The sequence below is a fragment of the Pseudocercospora fijiensis genome (assembly GCF_000340215.1).
Source record: "Pseudocercospora fijiensis CIRAD86 unplaced genomic scaffold MYCFIscaffold_8, whole genome shotgun sequence".
NCBI classification, from domain to species: domain Eukaryota; kingdom Fungi; phylum Ascomycota; class Dothideomycetes; order Mycosphaerellales; family Mycosphaerellaceae; genus Pseudocercospora; species Pseudocercospora fijiensis.
In genome coordinates, this window is record NW_006921539.1 from 3,759,203 (window position 1) to 3,779,165 (window position 19,963).

The 19,963-nt window shown below is 53.5% G+C and overlaps 6 protein-coding genes across 6 annotated transcripts; 2 read left to right on the forward strand and 4 right to left on the reverse strand.

Moving 5' to 3' along the window:
• Nucleotides 1-1,617: 1,617 nt before the first annotated feature.
• On the reverse strand, nt 1,618-2,345 carry MYCFIDRAFT_37598 (uncharacterized protein; the record flags this gene model as incomplete). The annotated part of the gene is made up of 2 exons (XM_007931495.1): nt 1,618-2,054; nt 2,105-2,345. 2 exons carry the CDS (start codon nt 2,343-2,345, stop codon nt 1,618-1,620), a joined length of 678 nt encoding a protein of 225 aa, XP_007929686.1.
• Nucleotides 2,346-4,507: 2,162 nt separating this feature from the next.
• Nucleotides 4,508-6,686, reverse strand: MYCFIDRAFT_58745 (uncharacterized protein; the record flags this gene model as incomplete). Its single annotated transcript, XM_007931579.1, has 5 exons — nt 6,456-6,686; nt 6,140-6,403; nt 5,465-6,086; nt 4,910-5,414; nt 4,508-4,857 (listed from the first exon to the last, which is right to left on the reverse strand). The coding sequence occupies exons 1-5, from the start codon at nt 6,665-6,667 to the stop codon at nt 4,508-4,510; spliced, it is 1,953 nt and encodes a 650-aa protein (XP_007929770.1). The 5' UTR covers nt 6,668-6,686.
• A 299-nt stretch (nt 6,687-6,985) lies between these two features.
• On the forward strand, nt 6,986-8,686 carry MYCFIDRAFT_178309 (uncharacterized protein; the record flags this gene model as incomplete). Its single annotated transcript, XM_007932197.1, has 7 exons — nt 6,986-7,023; nt 7,052-7,151; nt 7,195-7,299; nt 7,322-7,362; nt 7,391-7,449; nt 7,487-8,130; nt 8,165-8,686. The coding sequence occupies 7 exons, from the start codon at nt 6,986-6,988 to the stop codon at nt 8,684-8,686; spliced, it is 1,509 nt and encodes a 502-aa protein (XP_007930388.1).
• Nucleotide 8,687: 1 nt separating this feature from the next.
• On the reverse strand, nt 8,688-10,997 carry MYCFIDRAFT_87948 (uncharacterized protein). The gene is made up of 3 exons (XM_007932198.1): nt 10,166-10,997; nt 9,907-10,107; nt 8,688-9,854 (listed from the first exon to the last, which is right to left on the reverse strand). Exons 1-3 carry the CDS (start codon nt 10,838-10,840, stop codon nt 8,733-8,735), a joined length of 1,998 nt encoding a protein of 665 aa, XP_007930389.1. The 5' UTR covers nt 10,841-10,997; the 3' UTR covers nt 8,688-8,732.
• A 253-nt stretch (nt 10,998-11,250) lies between these two features.
• Nucleotides 11,251-13,321, forward strand: MYCFIDRAFT_178311 (uncharacterized protein; the record flags this gene model as incomplete). Its single annotated transcript, XM_007932199.1, has 9 exons — nt 11,251-11,308; nt 11,347-11,385; nt 11,421-11,619; nt 11,669-11,805; nt 11,835-11,883; nt 11,912-12,074; nt 12,133-12,150; nt 12,219-13,269; nt 13,305-13,321. 9 exons carry the CDS (start codon nt 11,251-11,253, stop codon nt 13,319-13,321), a joined length of 1,731 nt encoding a protein of 576 aa, XP_007930390.1.
• Nucleotides 13,322-18,002: 4,681 nt separating this feature from the next.
• Nucleotides 18,003-19,952, reverse strand: MYCFIDRAFT_37637 (uncharacterized protein; the record flags this gene model as incomplete). Its single annotated transcript, XM_007931499.1, has 3 exons — nt 18,003-18,755; nt 18,814-19,461; nt 19,518-19,952. The coding sequence occupies 3 exons, from the start codon at nt 19,950-19,952 to the stop codon at nt 18,003-18,005; spliced, it is 1,836 nt and encodes a 611-aa protein (XP_007929690.1).
• Nucleotides 19,953-19,963: the final 11 nt, after the last annotated feature.

Sequence of the window (19,963 nt, forward strand, 5' to 3'; positions counted from 1 at the left end):
AGCAGGAAGACTATGATACCTTTCGCTACCAAAGACTCTCCTGCATTGAATTCTGTCTCTCATCCCATCTCCGCTTGCGCCCCGAGATAGTCCTATAGTAGCATAGTCCGGACAATGGAAATGTGCTCTCAAAGTGATTCGCTGCCATAGCATCACAGCACGCAAGCCATAGCCTGTCATCTGTGGAGGACGGACTGGAGCAAGCCAATATATGAGAAGTGGCGCAATGGAGAATGCCGTTCTGCCGTGACCAGATCACTGACATCGGATGTAGAATTTTCACGCCGATCACGAAGGTCTCTCTCTCTCAAAAAAAAAAAAAGTCCCAAAGCTCAAAAAGAAAACCAACCATGCATTGCGATATATAAGGGCGCACGAGATTTTGCAGATAAACCATCGATCTTTTCTTTCTCTTTCTTTCTATCCTTCTCGCGCCTAAAAGAAAAAAAAGTAGCGAAAGAAAAAAAAAATAACGAGATATCGGTGCTATTGCCTTTCGATACGTGTAGTGGGAGGGTAAGGTCCTACTTTGACTTATATAAGTAAAGAGTCGAGGAGCTATCTCCTCTATACCAGACCAACCAACCAACCAACCAACCAACCAACCAACCATAAATTCCTCGCTCGCGAGCATCAACGACCTTTTGCAAACAGTAAGTAGATCAAGGAATCTCGTCTGCGATCGATCGTACTGGAGTTCGATTGATCCCTCATGCGGCTAAGATGACGTCGCCGCTCGTGCCAGCAGCGTGCCACTCGCCTGTCGATCACCTTTCTCACTCCAAAGTATTTATTGATCGCCGAAAAAAAAAAGAACAGGTCCGTTCCGTTTGAGTTTCCCGGCCGGTCGGTACATGAAGGGTGCCATTCTAACTTGCATGCATTCCATTCTAGCCAGCATCAAGCATGCATGACATCTGCGCTGCAAGCATCTAGAATCGATGAAAGAACTTTGCTCCATCATCACTTACCTTTTCTTTCTTTTCTCGCCGTGCTTGCCCCACAACACAAAACTCGTCAGCCCAGATAATAAGACTGTTCACATCACCGCAAGCAGAGAACCCTATATATGTGCATGAACAGCAGAAATTCAAGACAGGACAACTTCAGGGACCGTAATGACACCATTAACGATTTTCTGGCTGCTGTATACAGCATTTTCATCTCTCCAAGAACAAGTAGTGCTCATCTCTGATGTTACACTATTATCCATCGCTCGGGGATCATCCGAGTCGTTTCGTAGTATGTGGGCACGGGCGAGCTCCTCAAGAAACATCCAAAGCAAGGGACGTATCTGATCGTGCTTCGCGCGTGATCTTAAATGCATGCTGCCAGCCAGGTCCAATTCCCTCCTTCCTATGAGGTAGTCCAAAGCCAGCCATGATATCAAAAGTCGTATGTCGTATTCCTGCCTCAAATGCCTAGAGACGCCATCTTCTCCTCTGCCTTCTTCAAAGCCTCCGAGGTGAGCTTGGAGGCGGGCTTTGAGATGGGCTTTGTCACGGGCATGGTTCCAAGACGTCGACCAAGCGCCCTACACTCTTCGTCCCAATTGGACGTCTTCTTCAACGAATCATGAATGCCGCTGCAGTCCGAGCCTTTCATCACGCGAGCTTCCTAAGCACCGCCTGAGATGACCGAGTTCTGCCGGGCTTGAAGGCCGCCCGAGGCGGGAAAGCTGTTAGGATCCAGGCCGGCCATGTTGCCATTGCTCCGATCGCTACTCAAAGTGCTGATCATTGGGTTGGTCTTGGCAAGTTCCAGATGTTCGTAGTCCAGCGTGAATTCGCGTCTCTCGCGACGCCACTCATACTGATTGAAGAAGACGTACACGCCACGCTCGGTGTTCTCGCTGAGCCTGACAGATGGCTGACCAGGCGTTGCACCATTGGTAAGATCGTAGATTGGAATGTTCGAAGTCGTTTCTCGCGAATCCTTCTGCAGCCATTGTCTAAGCACCTTGTGCCAGCGCCAATCGCGCGTAACGAGTTCGCAGGCGGCAAGCTCCTGACAGATGTCGCCAGGCATGGTGTAGAAGCACTGGAAGAGAGTCTCTGTGGAGCTATGTTAGCAGTGTCACGAGCTGGGAGCATGTGCTACTCACCTTCGCTGAAACTACCCATCCGAGTGTGCATCGCAGGGACGTTGTTCACCGTGTACGCTGCTGGAAGCGTGAAGTGAGGTATAGGATGCTTGTCTTTGAAGTCGTACGAAGATCCCGAGGTGTTGTGCGCCGGGAACGGCGTGAAGGTCGGATAGAGTGGTTCTGCGCTGTCGAGATCTAAGCCGAGCGTGTTGAGATCCTGGCCCATGAACAAGGTGGCATTGCGCCACTTGGCAGGCATCGTTTCATCGACTTGACCACCAGGTGTTTCAAGCTGCCGTCTTGCATCGAACATTGCATTGAGACCACCGAGACCCCATCGCTCGTTTTCAGTCAAGTCAACCCAACGCTTGGTCGGTGGTGCGGTCGAATTGGCCGGTGCTGTTTGCGTCTGACTCTGGGCGGAAGGCGGCTGAGATTGTGGTGTCGGTTGACTGGTGCCTATGGGGGCTTGTTGGACAGACGGGAAGCTATTGCTGCTCCCAGACACCTCGCGGATTGGCAGCTGTGCTTGAGGACCATTTAATTGTGCTTGAGTGTCGTCAGGCGAGCCGAGGGTTGCACTGCCTAAACCGTGGGTCTGTCGCGGAGCGTCGGCAGGGCCTTGATTGTGAAGTGGTGGAAACTGCTCATCTCCTCCTCCGCCTCCACCACCACGATCTGTGGACTGCGGATGCGAGCGTTGACCATCGAACTGGTCGAGAGAGTGATGCGATGGCGCTGCAGATGGAGCGCGTTGCTGTTGCTGATTTGGACCCGGCTGCGGTGGAGCTTGGTGCGGCTGAGTTGTGGGCTGACGGATCGCTGCACTGTTCCAGCCACCAGCCGTGGATTGCTGAGGACGAGGCTGACCTGATAAGGATGGAAAGTCACTGTCATAGTTGAAGTTAGCCTTCTTGGTCTCCTGTCTTCCACGAAACGACATCCTGGCGAGTTGGCAGCTCGATGGACGACGTGAGAAGACAAGGCGATGGCAGTCGGCGGTGGCTATGGCAATGGCAATGGCAATGGCAGTTGGTGGATGTATTCAAGTGCACTGCAAAGCCGAATGACGAAGAAGTAGCACACCGCAGCCGTTGACGCGATTGCCTTAGCTGGAAGTGAAGTTGGATCACCTCCGCCGACTGCCGAATATCGCCTCCCGAAATGTCCAGAGGTAGCGAGTCGCAGCGAAATTTCAAGAAGATGAGAGGAGTGCCTCGCTCACATCGATCCGTACTCATATTCATCTTGCCTTGCCTTGCTGCCGTTGCCGTTGCCAATCACTGACCACCTCCATGCGCCGAGAACGAAAGAAAGGGAAACTTTGCCTTACCTCATGTCAATTTGCGGCTGCCCACCACCGCCCATAACCTGTGCGAAGCCCGATAGCTGACCAGGTCGCGGCTGGCCTAAGCCAGGCGCTCCTCCCAGCCCTCCGAAGCCCCCAGACGAAGGAGCACCGAAGGCCCAATTGGCACCTGCATTGCCATTACCAAGTCCTGTCTTTTGAGTATTTTGCAGTCGAGGTGTCTGTCGCGTGCTCTGCTGGTTGCCGAATGCATTCATGCTAATATTGCGGAGCGGCTGCCCTTGATTGCCTGTGTCATCGACGCCACTGTCAGTCGTTGTGTCTGACTTGTTATCAAACAAGGCAGGGACATCAAGGAATGTCGCTGGCTTCTTGAGCTTGCTGCGTTGCTTAGGAGCCATGATTGAGGGGGTTGTGTGTGATGGTATGCGTGAGGGTTGAGATGGAGGGTGGAAGGGTGTATGCGCAAACGATGTCACTCTTCACATGACACGGGTAGACACATACCGCCGCGGGCATTCATGCTGTATTTCTCACTCCCTGCCTCACTTGAGTGTGCTCACTTGCGCATTCGCTGCTCTTCCTTCTGATGCGCCGTTGCGCTCGTTCTTCGTCGTTTCGGCGGCTTCTTGTATCGAGGTGGCGTCGGATAGCTGGACGATGTTGGCACGGCGATCTTGTGTTCTTTCCAAGGGCGGTAGAGTGGATGAAGACGAATGCGACGATGTTTCAATGTCTAACACTCATCAAGCTACTGGCGTTCGGGATGCACGTCGTTGCGGGAGCGGACTGCGGACGTGCGTAAAGATCCCTGTAAACGCTAATGTATGAATGCCTCATATTTCCGCCTCACGATCCTTCAAATCCTGTGAAGCCTAAATCGCAAAGAGATCACAGCAGCTCTCGACTATCACTCCGAGGAATTGAGACTCGGTACAGAAACAAACACATTGACTGGATGGCTCGGCGTAGTAAAAGATAGGATTGATGGCATGAAGCAGTCCGAATTCTGACATCTTATGTCTTCATTTTCATTCATTCACTGTCGATATCATTCATCATAAATTCCATCTGCATCAATCCCAAAAATAATTCCATTCCCTACAAACACCCTACGGCTGGCTCAAGAACAACTTCAACATAGCCGGGTAATTAGGAGTTCCCAATCCAGTGACCGGGTCCCAACCAGAGCTTGCAGCGAATCCATTTGTTCCACAGCCAGGGTTGTTACCCTGGGTAATATCATGAAGAACTTGAGGGTTTGCGTACAGAGCTGGGTTGACGAATCCTACAGGCTGCTTGCCAGCCTTCAAGCGCTCGTCGTTGATTCTGGTCAAGATACTGGCGAAGACTGGGGAGGATGCAGATGTGCCTCCGATGAGAGTTGGAGCACCTTTGTTGAAGATGACGATGTTGTCACCGACGGCTGAGACGTCTGGGTAGGCACGGCCGGTGCGGTTGTCTGGAAAAAAGTTAGTGTTGATGCTCTTCAGCGCGAGGATGTTTGTTCTTACAGACACCGCCGGCGGAGCGCTCGGCTTGAGTGGCGTAGGACTTGTATGGTGGCGTGTGCGCAGTCAAGTAGTTGCTGACAGCAGTCTTCTGGTAACTCGGGATAGCGTAGATGTTGCTGAAGCCACCTCCGGATCCGAAACGGGTGACAGCAGTCTCCTGGTCCTTGGAGGCACTGCCGGTCAGGAGAGTAGCCCCCACGGCAGTGATGTATGGACAAGAAGCAGGGAAGTCTGGGCTGAAGGTCTTGCCACCGTCAAGACAGCCGTTGTCGCTGTCGTCTCCAGCTGGGCCAGCGACACCTGAGTCACCAGATGAGATGAGGACGGAAACACCCTGCATGCCGAGCTTCATGAACTCGCTACATTGACGCTTCTGGTAGTTGAAGTCGAGGTCGGCCTCTTGACCACCATATGAGACGGAGATGACGTTGGTTGGCTTGTAGACACCGCACTGGAGTGGCTTGTTGTAGCCGCCTGGGACATTGTGTGGGTATGGTGGATCGTCCTCGCTGCTTGCTGTTAGTACTTTGACAACCATCCAAAGATACGTTTTACTTGCCTGTTGCCAGTCTCGCCGAAAGCGCTGTATGTGCAGTACGAGCCATCGATGGCGTCTAAGAAGTTGTTCAAGAAGCCATTGTAGGTGTAGTTGGCCTCGTACACTGGGTCATCAGTCTGGAAAAGAATGGAATTCTGTGGGTAGATGATTGGGTAGCTGATCTGGAAGTCAAGATCGGACTCTGGGCCAGCGTTTGCGACCGAAGTTGGCGCAGTGCCTCCATCGACGCCCTCCAGCGTTGGATGAGTACCCTGGGGAATGCGAGGCTGAAGGGTGGCGAAGAACAGGTTGAGATCCTCTTGAGCGTAGTAGTCACCGAGGTCCTCGAAAATACCCAATTCGTTGCCCTTCTGTGCGGTTGTGGCATCGGTGAAGTTGTACATGAGCTTAATGCAACCTGGAATGATTGCAATGTCGCAGAGGACCTCAAGAGGCTTCAGCAGAAGGTCGGTGAGTGATGCTGGCAGGGGAGCCTTGAGCGGTGGCAGCGTTGGTTCCTTGCCCCATCCGAAAGTACGCTTCTCTAGCTCGGCCTTCTTTGGCTTGCGTGAAGCGAGCAGCTTGATGCCCGGGGTGATGTAGTCAACGTGGTCCTTGACGTCCTCGTGCACATGGTACCTTAACCAAGTCAGTGCAAGGCTCTGCAATTGACTATCGAAAAAGAAACATACTGATCACAACCGATAGTGGTCTTGCCGCTTTGTGCATGTTCGAAGAAGTGGTACTTGGTCTGGAGAAGTGCCTCTGCCTCAGCAGTGGAGAGATCTAGCTCCATCCATTGCTTGTTGACAGATTGTGTGATACGGTGGCCTTCGACACCGGCAGACTCGAGCCAGCTTCGAACGGCGTCGACAGCTTCGGTGGCTGGAGCGAAGAGCTCGTGGACCTGCTCTGCAGTGTAGTGCTTGCCGTATTTGGGAGAGGCCGGATCGGCACTGTGTTGATCGTCAGTAGCATTCGATTACTGGTTTCTGTACAGCGACTTACACCTCCATGAGCAACTCATGGCCCTTGTCCAAGTTCGACTGAGTCAAGCCAATGCGCATTGGCAGGGTCAACTCGCTGTGGACACGATCTCTCTTGATCCAGTTGTGGGATGGAGCACGCTTCTGGTGAAGGACATGGCGCTGGACATTGGCTGGTGCTGCACACGCAGTAGCAACAAGAGCCGCAACAGTCGCGAAAGAAGAGAAATGCATGCTGGTGGTTCAAAGTGAGCCAGCACTTACTGAAACTGAACAGCGTGAGGCATTGTTCGTCACTTATAGTGGCCTCCATCTCTACGGATCGGCCCTAGGCAGTGCTATCTCTGCAGCTGGGAACTCATGATACTCTCTGTTCGTCTCTGCTCGCGTACGATCTTTCCAGAAAGCAGTAGGTCGTGTCCGTGCCGGTTGGGTTGGCTTCTGCTGAGCAGCGATGGCTTGCATCGAGCTTGACTGATGCTTGCATGCCGTCTTGGTCGAAGCCAGTCATGTTGTTGTCTCTCGGCCAGTCAGTCGCTGCGAAGGTGCATCATGCCGAGACTAGTGTTCGAGCTACTGCAGAGGAGGCTGTGTAGTTGTGTGGAGCTTGCACCGTAGAACAGTGATCAGCGTGGAAGCACCGAGGAAGACGTCCGCCAAGAAAGGCGTCTGGGTGCGGAGAGCAAGCCACCGAACCAAAGTCATCGACATCACGGTAGTGCATTCGGTAGGCTCTTTGCTTCGGCTCTGGCTTGTTTAAGCTTGCTTTCAAGCTCACTGGGCAAAGAGCTTCTCCTCCTGCCAAGAATTCCGTGTGGCATGACTCGTGGAACGATGGAGGTCACGTCCAGCTGAGGATATCATTCGTGCTCTTGCCAATGATTGGAGCGTTCGCTGGAAGTTGACAATGACGCTGGCGACCGTACAGCGTGAGACATCGTGTGCCATGAGCGAGAGTAAGGAGGCGAATGGAGAATTTCGCCGCTCCAGTGTTCCTGGTTCAATGCCGTTTCATGGTACAGCAAAGATGCAAGAGCACATCGGAGAAGTGAGATGCGAAGCCATGTCGCGACTTCCTCATCGAACGACACTGCTACCTTCAAGCTGCGTCCAATGCTGCCATCCCCTCTGCACTACCACAACATGTGCACTCCACAGCTCCCAAATCCGATGGGAAAAAAATTCTCACAGCGATGGATTCATCTCCCGCAGACAGCGCACCGTCCACCGACGAGCTGGACACGGCCTTACGTGCACTCATCGGGCGTGGTAGATTCATGGCACCTCAGCAGCGGAAACGACTTCACGACATGGCCACCCAAGCCAACGTAAGCTTCCACAACAAGCAAAGCAAAACACATCAGCTTATGCTAACCAAGAAAACCACAGAAAATCATCAAACCCTTCCCCTTCCTGGATCTGCCTCCAGAACTCCGAAACCGAATCTACGAACTCGTACTTCTAAGCTCCAGCGAAACCTTCCCCATGCTCCCCAGCCTCTGCACACACAAAACCCGAATACACGCCATCCAACCAGCCCTGAGCAAAGTAAACCACCAAATCCGGGACGAGAGTCTTTCAATTTTCTACAGCAGCAACGACTTCGACATCCACATCCACCGCTGCGACTTCACCTACCTGATCTCCTGGCTCGACTCCATCGGCCCCAAAAACCGCCCTCACCTCCGAAAAATCTGGTTAACATTAAAAGACCGCTGGACATGCGCCGAGGGCCTCTTAGATTTCTTCCGATGGTGTGTACACTCCACTGGCACGGAGAAACTCGTGTTCCACGTCGATGTCACGGAGTGGAACGAGGAGAACCTGGATATGGGGCAGTATAAAGATATCAACGAGCCGGGGTGCGCGATGTATGAGACTTCGGAAATGTTGCTCGGGGTGATTGAGCTTGCTAAGAACACTGCGAAATCGGGCAAGTTCACTGAAGCAAGAATCAGGCGCGACTTTACGCTCTGGGTCGGGGAAGAAGAGTACGAGTGTCGGAAAAACAGTTGCGAGATGACGACCACGAGCGTGTCGAGAGTCGAGGCAGGGTGTTGTACGATTGTGAACGGGAGAGCGAACTGCGATGACAATCTGTGTAAGTCTTGTCCGCTTGACAAGAAGCATCGAGCGATATTGAAAGCGATGCAGCATCAAGAGGGCGGATGCCAGTCTTGCGGATCGGACTCCACAACGACATATGAGCGCTGCGACGATTGTGGCGAAGAGTGGGAAACATCAGAGACATAAGCGAGCCCTCCATCCCGCTATAGTATACCTACATTTATACTATATCCTAATACGTCCTCCTAACAGGCGGAATACTCCCCATCTCCCCCTCATCCAAAGTCCCCATGACAACCCCTCTATACCCAATCCGCACCTCCTCCCCAACATTTCGCTGCCACGAAAGCGTATGCTTCATCCAATGCTCATCATCCCTCTCCACAAAATCCTCTCGCGCATGACTCCCCCTGCTCTCCTCCCTCAAAAGCGCACTCTTCGCCGTCTGCGCCGCACACGTCAACAAATTCCTCAACTCCAACGTCTCAATCAAATCCGAATTCCAAATCATACTGCGATCCCTCACCGCCAACCTCGTCTCGAAATCTGTTTGCACACTCTGCATTTTCGAATTCCCTCGTTCCAAAGCTTCGCGAGTGCGGAAGACGGAAATTTCAGATTGCATGATCCGTTGCATGTCCGCACGGATTTCCGCGCTGAGTTTCTCTCCATCTGCGCACCGGATTTTTTCCATGCAGTCCAAAGAGTCCATTCCGATGTTTTCGGGGACGGGGCTGTGGGGTTGGCCTTTTGAGTTTTTCGAGGCGATGTCGAGGGCGCAGGCTCGGCCGAAGACGACGATGTCGAGGAGGCTGTTGGCGCCCAGACGGTTTGCGCCGTGGACGCTGACGCAGGCCACTTCTCCGGCGGCGTAGAGGCCTTTGACGACTTTTTCTTTGCCGCTCGAGGGGTCGACGTTGAGGACTTCGCCTTTCCAGTTCGTGGGGACGCCGCCCATGCAGTAGTGGACTGTGGGGAGGACGGGGATGGGTTCTTTTGTTACGTCGACGCCGCTGAAGACGCTGGCGGTTTCTGCGATTCCCGGGAGGCGTTCCATGATGAGGTCTTTGGGGAGATGGCTGAGTTGGAGGTAGACGTGATCTTTCTCTGGTCCTACGCCGCGTCCTGCTCGAATCTCCATGTGCATGCTTCGAGAGACTACGTCGCGAGATGCTAGGTCTTTGGCCGTAGGTGCGTATCGTTCCATGAAGCGCTCGCCGTTGCTGTTTAGAAGGTAGCCGCCTTCACCTCTCGATCCTTCTGTGATCAGCACACCGGCGCCATAGATGCCTGTAGGGTGGAATTGAATGAACTCGAAGTCTTGGTTTGGCAGACCCGCTCGTGATGCCATGGCCTGTCGCAAGGTCAGAACGCGGTTTGCCGCTTACTCCCCCTTCAATACTTACATTGCCGTCTCCTGTCGAGGTGTGTGCTGACGTAGCTGAAAAGTACGTTCGTCCATATCCACCTGTCGCAAGGACGGTGTTTCTCGCAAATACTCTGTGCAGAGTACCATCTTCCATTGACATGCAGAGAACGCCGACGCATTCACCGTCGACCATGAGCAAATCTATCGCAAAGTATTCTATGAAGAAGTTGGTGTTGTGCTGGCGCAAATTGTCAGCATTTCAGGCTTTATTGGCTTTCTTTGAATTGCATGCTCACCTTCACACTCTGCCCGTACAGTGTGTGCAACATAGCATGCCCTGTTCGATCGGCAGCCGAGCAGCACCGCACACCTTGGCCACCTTTGCCATAGTTCAAGCTTTGCCCTCCCAGTGCTCGTTGGTATATTCTGCCGTCTTCTGTCCGCGAGAAAGCCATGCCGTAGTTCTCCAATTCATACACTGCTTTTGGAGCCTCTCTGCACATATAATGTATTGCATCTTGATCTCCGAGCCAATCGCTTCCTTTTACTGTGTCATACATGTGCCACCGCCAGTCGTCTTCAGTCATGTTGCCGAGTGCTGCATTGATTCCTCCTTGTGCGGCTACCGTATGCGATCGAGTGGGGAACAGTTTCGTGATGCATGCTGTTTCCAAGCCGGACTCTGCTAGACCCACAGCTGCTCTGAGGCCTGCGCCACCAGCTCCCACGACAATGGCATCGTAGTGGTGATCTATGATGGGATACTTGGAGAATGTGGTTTCTGCCGAAGTTGTGGCTCGTCTTCGTTGTGTCTGACCAAGGTAGGTTCTTCGCTGACTTGTGCTGTTTTGGGACGCGTTTGGAGTGCTTCGTCTTCGCCACACCGGGCTGGATTGTGATGTGATTGATGGGGAGGTCGTTCGAAAGGCCGAGGTGGCGTCCAGGAAGGCTCTTCGCATTGATTGTGCCATAGCCTGCCCAATGCGTGATGGCAGACTGTGGGTGTGTGGGCGAGCGGGTCTATCGAGTCAATGGCTCTTTCTGTTCCTTCAAAGCATGTTTCCACGCAACGTCTGCAGCAGGCGGGCTCTCAAGCGAAGGTTAGGAAGTAGGAGGAATGTATGCTTGCGGTGGGAGTAGAGAAACGAGATGGTGGAGGTGCCTAGTCTCCCTCACCCGTTGATGTTATATTGTCCGGCATCGTGCCTTTTCGGCGCGGCAAAGCACAAGCTCCTGCTATCGTCAACGTACAGCTAATAACGTGCGTCCAAAAGCCAACACGGTGTGAGTGGCTGTTATTCCCGGCGCCGGGGTAGTGCAGTGTATCTTCCGTTGCACCTACAATCTCTTCCGTCCATCTTTCCTGCTCTCTGAGGCCTGCATGTGGACGTCAACCCGAGCGCAATTGTCCTGGGAAGCAGATTTCTCCTACGCCGATCGTGCGGCTCACATACAATGCTTCGTTCTGATTTTTCAGAAGACATCTCGGACTGGATCTCGGGTAGAATAGTGGCTCGTGGCATTCTTGCCGGCTTGTTCTTGAATTGGCAGTCGCGGGTCGAGCCGTAGAACTAAAAGCCGAAGCTGGAGCCGGGAATAATTTCAGACTTCATTTCCTATCGATAGTCATGGAGATGGAGCAGGAGGTCAAGCAGAACAGAACAAGTAGGTACAGGGGCAGCACATCTTGGACGGGCTTCTCAGTTCTCAAAATCAGAGCGACGCCTACTCACCCATCATGCCTCAGGCTGTGACGGCCTCAGGCTTGCATGGCACCCTATCCAACTGCCCTCGCTGAGACCCTACCCGGCGTGCACAATAGCGCGCTCATTGTCGACGACATCTCCATCGGCCGCTGCTTTGCCTGCCTCTCCCATCTTGATCCACGCCACCTACGGCGCCTACATTCATTCATGCTGGAAAGTCGATGTGGTCTGTGCGGAACAATCGCTTCGCGACATGCAGCTGGAACATCATATTGTCCGCCAGCAGCAAGACTGCTCCGGCATCTGATGTCTGCTGTCTCAGAGCAGCAATTGTAGCAGCTCACGCAACCTCACAATAGCAAACAATGCTGGCGCTTCATGTCAGCCACGTCCACTTCTGCATTTCCCTGCTATTGTGCTTCTATCCTCTCCAACACCTCCCATCTCAAGAATTGCCATTGTGCTGCAAACCGCTATTGACTTCTGGGAATCTCCTATTGTCACTGGCTCTCCCCTTCCCTTCGACTCTCGCTATTGTTGCTGAATGCTATTGTCAGTGTCAAACCTCACCTCATGTCTGACTATTTAGAAGTCCATTTCTTCTCTCAGAATCTTCTCTCCTTTCTCATCACCACCAAACCAGCAGCCACTCGAAGAGAGACACCACCACCGCCTCACTCAAGCACAACTCGAGCAGCAGCAACCTTCCGCGCCACCCACATCCAACCCAGACACCGACATCAAGCCTTCGCTGGTCGAAGCAATGTTGTCTTTCGCGGAGGTCAAGACGACCTTCTTCACCGTCGCCCGCCTCGTCGTCCTGCTCCTGGCCTTGGCCAATATGGAGATCTCGCGCGCCAAAATCGAGCGCATGCTCAGCACCATCGGCTTCGGCTTCGTCCTCGTCTGCTCCGCTCTCGCCTCCCTCCTGGTTTTCTCCCTTCTCTGCGCTCTCGGCGGCATCATCAAAGCCAAGTTCGACGCCCGAAACGACGAGTACTATCGAAAGATATATTCACCCATCCAAGCCCGCAACCAAGAGCACCTCCGCCGCGTGAAAGAGGCCGTCAAACGCCGCTACGAGAGCAAGCTTTCTGCCAAGACTGTCCCATACCCGGTTCTTGAGCACCTCCCAGCACCACCAACGGCCCTCGACATCGAGCAGAAGAGACGCGAGCACGAGAACTGGGAGCGCAAGCACCGTCTCGTCCCAGAGACACCCGCCTTCATCCCGCTGCGCCCTCTCTTCGCCGCTCCTCTCCCGGTCCAGCCGCTCCGCCCTCTCACTCGCCCGCAGCCAACGCCTCTCCCACCGGCCATTTTCGCACCCATCTGCCGCGCGAGCATCACCGGCACCACCATCACCTTCCGTCACCTCGCCGCTCCCGTCACCGTCGCTCCTCTCTTCCAGCAGGTCACAACCACCGACCTCGCACCCACCACCACCATGCCGCCACCAGAGATCAGAAGCGCCGCTCAAGTGAGCGTGCCGTCCGCTCCCGAGGTCCCATCCACCGACCTCAACTCCACCACCACCACCACGGCACCACCAGAGATGAGAAGCGCCACGCAGGTGAGCCCTCCTGCCGCCGCTCCCTCTTCTTCCGCTGAGCCCTGCCCCCGCCATCCAAACGGCGGCGAGCACGCCACCAAATCCGAGTGCGCATTCTGCGCCAGTGAGGCGTTGTTTATGGGTGAGGTACCGGCCGACGAGGACCCAGATTTGTAGATAGCTTCGAGAAATGAGATTGTGTTTGTTGGTTTGGTGAAAACTTGCCTCTCTTTCCTTCTTTCTATGTGATTTTTTTCGTGCTTGCTTCTTTGTGAATTGATATACGAGGGTGGGGAGTGGGTTTTGAGGGGTTGGGGTTGGAGGGCGTGGGGTGGTGAGGGGATGTATGTGTTGTCTTTGATGATGTGTTTTATGATGTGCTTCCTTATAAGTTGACGCACGAGGGTTCTAGATGGATTTTGCGGCGTTGTTGTGTGGAGTGTTGGATTTGGAGGGCTGTGGTGGTGAGGGGATGGGGGTTTTTACTTTACGTTGTTTTTGATGATGTGCTTCCTTGTGGAATAAAGGTTTGTGCTGCTCGTTGGAAGTTCGCTTTTATGCTGTGTCTTTGCAAATCGGAGGTCTGTGGTGGGGAGGCGATGTGGTTTTCACGTCGTCTGTGATGTGCTTCCTTGTGAGATGGATGTGCTTCCTTGTAAGATGAAAGTCTGTACTGCTCGGTGGAGTTCGCGTTAATACTGTATGTCTTTTTAAACCCGAGTTCCGTATTGGTGAGGCGATGTGGGAAGCTCGCCTAGCACTTCACATAGAATATGCCAGCGTTTCTGTCAGGTTAGAGGCACTCTGCAGCTTGTCGTACTTTGCGAGTACGCTATTGTTTCCCCCGTTGTGGGAGCACAGGGCGCGAGATTTCGAAGAGATGGTGTGATAGGGTACGTTTGTCGTTTCACACGGGTTCTCATCTCTCCGTGGACCGTATTTGGAGGCACAGTGCTGCTTGTAGTCGTTTGCAACACTCCTGAGGGTGTCATCTCAAGCGGAGTGTCGCACGGAGCCTCGTGAGCAAGTGACACATCGAGGCCAGGCCATTCCGGACCACATCTCCCTACCCGCCTCCAAATTGATGCAAATGCAGAGCCACGAGCGGCTCCTTGCTTCTCTGCCATGCACCGCCAACTAAGTACCTCTTGGTAGAGTTATCTCCCCGAGCTTGCTAAGTCTGCCGCCCTGGGCGCAGGTACTCGAGGAGATCCACACATTCAGTAGCAACGTTGTGCTAGAGAATTTCCGCCGCCTGCACCTCCAAGCGATCGATTAGGACGCCCGACGGAGATGTCGTTAAGCTGTATCCTAAACGGAGCCTCGCGCAAGTTAGCACGCTCTTCCTCGACAGCATCAGCAAGGGTTGTTACTTGCATACCGCCGTCAAAGGAATCGCGAAAGGCGTATAGTCTCAGAAGCAATTGGCCGGAAGGGCGCCGCCGTGGCGCGTCTTTGGCGACTTGTTGAGTTGCAGCCGTCGCCTGGCCGCATGTGATTCATCCTATACTTTGCTGTCACCCGTCCCTCTCGAATATTGATGGTTCGAAGCTGCCAGGTCAACTTGGCGGCATTTTATCCACAGCGCAAAAGTAAAGTTCTCACGCTTGAATATCGTCCTAACTGATATGGCAAGCACCGTCGATAGACCACCTGCAATCGTGTTTCAGCGATATACTCTTAGCAATGCGCTTGGCTGCGACTTGCTGGCTGTCCGTGTCGGCAATCATGTGGGAAAGATTGCCACTACCACTGCATCAAAAGTTGCGAACCTGAACCTGAACCTGAGCCTCGCCGCCACGTTGGGCCAAAATGGCATCACAGCCTACCGTCTCCCAGGTTCCCTCGAACCAGTCTATCCCATGGCCACCCAGGCCTTCTACTCCGCCTCCAGCGAAGGCTGTACCGCCCCCAAAGTGACAGGCTCCGCCAAGGGCGGCTGATCTTGACCCGTACTTCGAAAGACTAATAGATGTGAGGTAATGGCGATGCCCAGAACGGCACTCGATTTTGCGGAACGACCTCTGGCACATTTCCAAAAGTGCACATGACATTCCCAAGCGCTCTGTTCGTCACTACCGAGGAACGCATACCGGCGCCACGGAGCTAGTTGTCATCGGGTCCTTGAAGGCGGTGCAAGTGATTATGTGCGGTCTTCGCTTCGAGAAACCTTCGTGTTCGATGCCTTCGTCATTGAAGATGCCGTAGATCCTCCATCGCATTCAGTGTCATCAACACAGATGGGTCGCAAAGCCGTGCCGCTGTTGATATCTGGAAAGTGCAAGGCGGGTGCGGTGGAGCTCATACTATAGAATGCCAAGACCTGTAACCAGAACACAGACAACCTTTTTGGGCAGGCATGGAAAAATCAACTCATCACGTTCCAGCACCGCCTTTGAAATCTGCTGATGACGGGATACTCGTGGTCGAAAGCAGCGCATCACAATGCATCTATCATTCAGTATCAAGCTCACATATCAATCATCCTTCCCGCTCTTACCGGTCCTCGCACTTCGGCTCCGAGCAATAGCGCCATCAAAGTAGCTTGTCGCAGTAGTCCCAGGTCTTAAGTTTGCAGCCGCTTGACTAGAACCCTGCCTTCCTCTATCTTCTTCTTCTTCCTCGTCATTTCCGATCTCAAATTCATCAGTCATCTCAATGAGGTCGCCAATCCCGCCAGCACCTTTTCCAGGAGTACCGACCGATGCTCGCGCAGCTGCCACTCTCCCGGTAGGTGGATGAGCTGCTTTGGTCGCCAATCGTCTTACCCAGGATTCAATAGCGCCGCCGACATGCTCGAGATTCATGCCACCACCATGTCCATGTGGATATGCAGGTGTTTGAGCTCCCGAAGCCACAGGCGTGGGTTCTTCACTATACATTGGTACATCTGGGTGGTACAGAGACGCCTGATTCCGAGGCGGTGCGACATCTGGAAGGTGCTTGGCCATGAGCTTGTTGAGGCCGTCTTGCGCTGGTCCCGGAAAACGCACATTCCTGTCCATCGTTCCAACCCCACCGGGACCTTGCAAATAGGCAGGAAAGTAGCCGTTCGTGGCATTGCTAAAACGACGCCCACCGCGCGGTCTCTGAAGACTGCTACCACGAGGCGAAGATGACGTATTTGATGCGCCGAAGATGTCCTCTGTGTTGGATCGAGATATTTCTAACGAGCTCGAAGGCGTGTCAAGGTCGGAGTACGAATTGGATTTCCGTCGTGCTGGAGGAAAGTATCCAAGTGCTCTGCGAGGTAATCGTGCTATCTCAGTAGGTTCCTTGTTGCCGGGAAGGAGCACCCACGAGTCGTGCTGCCAGTTCGGCTCGGTCTCTGTTGTCGAAGCTGCCGCAGACGTAGTCGTATGTGTTGATGTAGAGTTTGTTCGATCTCGACTCTGGCCTTTGATGCCATTCTGGTGATATGTAGTCGCGGTAGGTGTCGGTACTTCTTCGGCTTGTAGTGTTGACAGCGCTTCGCTCTCTGAGCCCAACAAATCCATCTCTGCATCTGACACTGGCTTGCCCTTCACGGCACATGCATCGACAGGCAGTATCAGCACCTTCCGTGCTTGCGGGGAGTCGTTCGGCCACATGCGATTCGCTCTCCGCAGCACGTTCGCCGAAACATTGTATCGTATCGTGATTCCCGCCAAGGTGTCGTCTTTCTTGACCGGATGTAGATATACTAGCGCATCTCTATCTTCAGCTTCGCACGGTGGTGCAGAGGCAGAATTGCGGTCGTCTGACAGCCTCCGCTTGAACTTGCCCAGAGCGTCAGCGTAACTCGTCTCCTGTCCAGTCAACATATCCTTCCTCTTCTGCTCCCTGAAAGCTGCAATTTGTTCTTCGGTGGTCCCAGCGCCTATCGCGCCGGATCGGGGGTTGGATGTAGATGCTGACGGGCCCCATTGAATCGGCGGGGCGTTGGAGGGAGGTCGCAGGCGGTTCAGTCCCTTTCCCGATCTTCTCGATCGCACATTACTGTTTGAGCTATTCGAATCCAGATCGCTGCCCAGCAGATCCGAAGCTATGCCCTGCAATGCGCTCCATGAATTTCCCCATAGTCCAGACAAGGAGGTGCCCGAGTCTCCGCCTGCTCTTCTTTGTCTGCCTGGCGCAGCCGCAGCTCTGACCGGCGACCCGGCCGATGTATGTGTATCATGTCTGTGACTCTGCGGACTTGATCTTTGCGGATGCGCACGCGGTATGGGCGAGGCCGTGCGACTAGTACATGGCGACGGGACTGGCGAGGCTGTGCGGGCGGAGGAGGCATGGGTCCTGCTATCGCCGTCGTCGCTCAGGCCGGAAATGAGTCGGTTGGTACGAGGTCTCAAGGTGGATGCTGTCGCATTACTGCTAGCGCTGGCGCTCATGCTGCACTTCAATGTCCTGTGTCTTATGCATGTGGACGTCCAGGCGGCGGTGTCCGGGTAGGGTGGTCTGCTTTCCACTCAAAGAGAACAGATCAGCCTACGCATCACGCCCCACGTAGCATGCATAGATTTTGACGGAGGTCAAGTTTGCGATTCATGGAACATACAGTATCTAGATAACGTGTCCTGAGGCAGGAGCAGGCGTATCAATAGGAAGTTAGGAACAGATCCCAAGCTTCGGTTCGGCAGGGTGAACCATGACGAATGCCTGTGGCACAACCAGCCGGGGGGCACGAGCCGACCAACGTCTTCTCCTGCGACTTCTCCTTTCTTTCCACTGCATCACGACCAACTCATCGAGAGACGATGCCCGGTAACAAGGAGAAATCTGAACCTTCAATGGTAAGGGATCTGCAATCGACCAAATGACAGTCGGACCTCGGGGCAGTCTGAAGGAGGGAAGAAGTGGCTACATGTATTCATTCCGACCGGCCTATCTACACTCTCAAGCATTCAGATTCAGCGGCGACGTGCACGAAAAGCTCGTCACCTGAGGGTTCTTGAATACCTCAATCATTCCCTCAACCGCCGCGTACATTCCAAGTCCACACATCGCCAAGCTCGCAAGAAAATATATCACATGCCAAAAATTCATCGCGACTTGCCAGGGACCTCCAGAAAAGAAGCCACGAATGTAGCGTTGCATAGCAGGACCGTTTCTCAGAACTTGGCCAGTCGTCGCATCGTATCCTTCACCTTCATCGAGCCGAATCGCGTTCCTTTTCGCGTCATATGCAATAGAGAGGAAAGGCGGGATCGTATATGTCAAGTTCAGCAGAGTCGAAGCTGAGATGACCGCGACGAAGCCAAAGTAATCTGGGATTGCCGCAGCAATGATGAATGCTGTGCTCCACCAGATAGGCACGATAGCTCCGTAAAGCATCTTGCCTTTCTTGGTGATGAGTGGCGGCGCATTGAACAGATCCATAAGGACGTTGTTGTACAGGACCTTGATGCCAATATTGCCGTAAAGCGCAGCAGCGATAAGTGCGGCCATCAGGGAGATCATATTACCAGCAGTCTGCCAGCCATACACCGATACTCCCTGGTAGCTCGGATTGTAGCTGTATTGCCCCTGGTAGTAGTAGATGAAGCAGCCGTATACCATGTATACGGTGTAGATGAAGAATTGAGCGCCCCACATGGCTTTAAGGAAGTCGGTCGGTCGCTTCATCTCGGCCATGAATTCGACGAAGAGCTGCGGGAAGGTCAGTATCATGTCATGCAGATACACCTGTCAGATAGAGGATGCTCACCTGAACACCTGCATATGCAAGAACGCCAGACAGGAGACCATTGATTGATCCAACCAAATTTGAAGCAGGAAGACCATTATAGTGTACGATAGCAGGATAGACGCCGTTCGCATCCGGCGTAATGCTCGCTGGATCGACAGCAGATCCGGCACTGCCTAGCACTGCAGCTGCATAATTCGGCGGACTATGGCTCACGAATCCCATCGTCATGAAGATGACCAGCAAGTTCAGCCAGACCGCAAGATTGGCGACCAAACCAAGTTGCCGCAGCGTTCGGACTTGACCCAGAGCGAAGCCAGTGATTACGAACAAAAGCGGACAAACGATGTAGCAAAGCCGGAACTTGGAAACCTGCGAAATGTTCTGTCCGAATTGGATTGTCACTTGGCCCAAAATCAACAACAGACCCAGTGCTTGGATGGTGTTGGTGATATGTCGTGCAGTCACGCCCCACGTCCGAAAGGCCAGATCGCCATAGTTCTTGCACGGAAACTGGTAGCTGTCGACACCCAGAAACATTCGCCAGACCAGGTACCCGCTGTAGCCTGCGAAGAATCCGAACACTGTATACAGCGCAATTCCAGGTCCCCATCCTAACGTCCCCATCGCAAAACCTACTCCGTATGGACCAAGGATGTCTGTCGTGATCTAGAGCATCGTCAAAAAATGCAAAGAGACTCGTTTCTCTCGCAACACAAACGCACCAAATAAAACGCCGCACCCCAACTCGCAGTCCTCAAAGCCCGACTCGCATTCGCCCACTCCTCATCACCAATCCTCATGCGATCCCACTGATTCGAAAGATTCACCTCAGGAGGATGTTTCGCCGCATCAAAATTCGGATCATCACGATGGGGAGAAGGAGCAGAATTCTGTCTCACACGACTGCTGAAAATCTCCCTCCATCGCAATTTTGGAGACTCGAGGTCTTTTTCTTCGGCTCGGGTCTTTTGCGCGTAGTAGTGGTATTCTTCGAATGTTACGGCTGAGTCGTGGAGTTTGCGGTCTTGGGGGCGGATGAAGGTTGGTTGGATGATTTGGGTGGGTGAGAAGGGAGGGATGGGGATGGGAATGGGATCGCTGTTGCTGGGGGAGGTGTGGATCTTTTCGTCAGTGAATGCGTTGATATTTTCCGCCATCCTGCCTGTCC

What these genes read in the sequence shown, in the direction of transcription:
- MYCFIDRAFT_87948 (XM_007932198.1), bottom strand. Translation starts at nt 10,840, where the DNA reads ATGGCACAATCAATGCGAAGAGCCTTCCTGGACGCCACCTCGGCCTTT. An exon ending in TGTACGGGCAGAGTGTGAAG is followed by an intron (nt 10,108 to 10,165) that starts GTGAGCATGCAA and finishes AATTTGCGCCAG; the next exon opens with CACAACACCAACTTCTTCAT. An exon ending in CCTCGACAGGAGACGGCAAT is followed by an intron (nt 9,855 to 9,906) that starts GTAAGTATTGAA and finishes ACCTTGCGACAG; the next exon opens with GCCATGGCATCACGAGCGGG.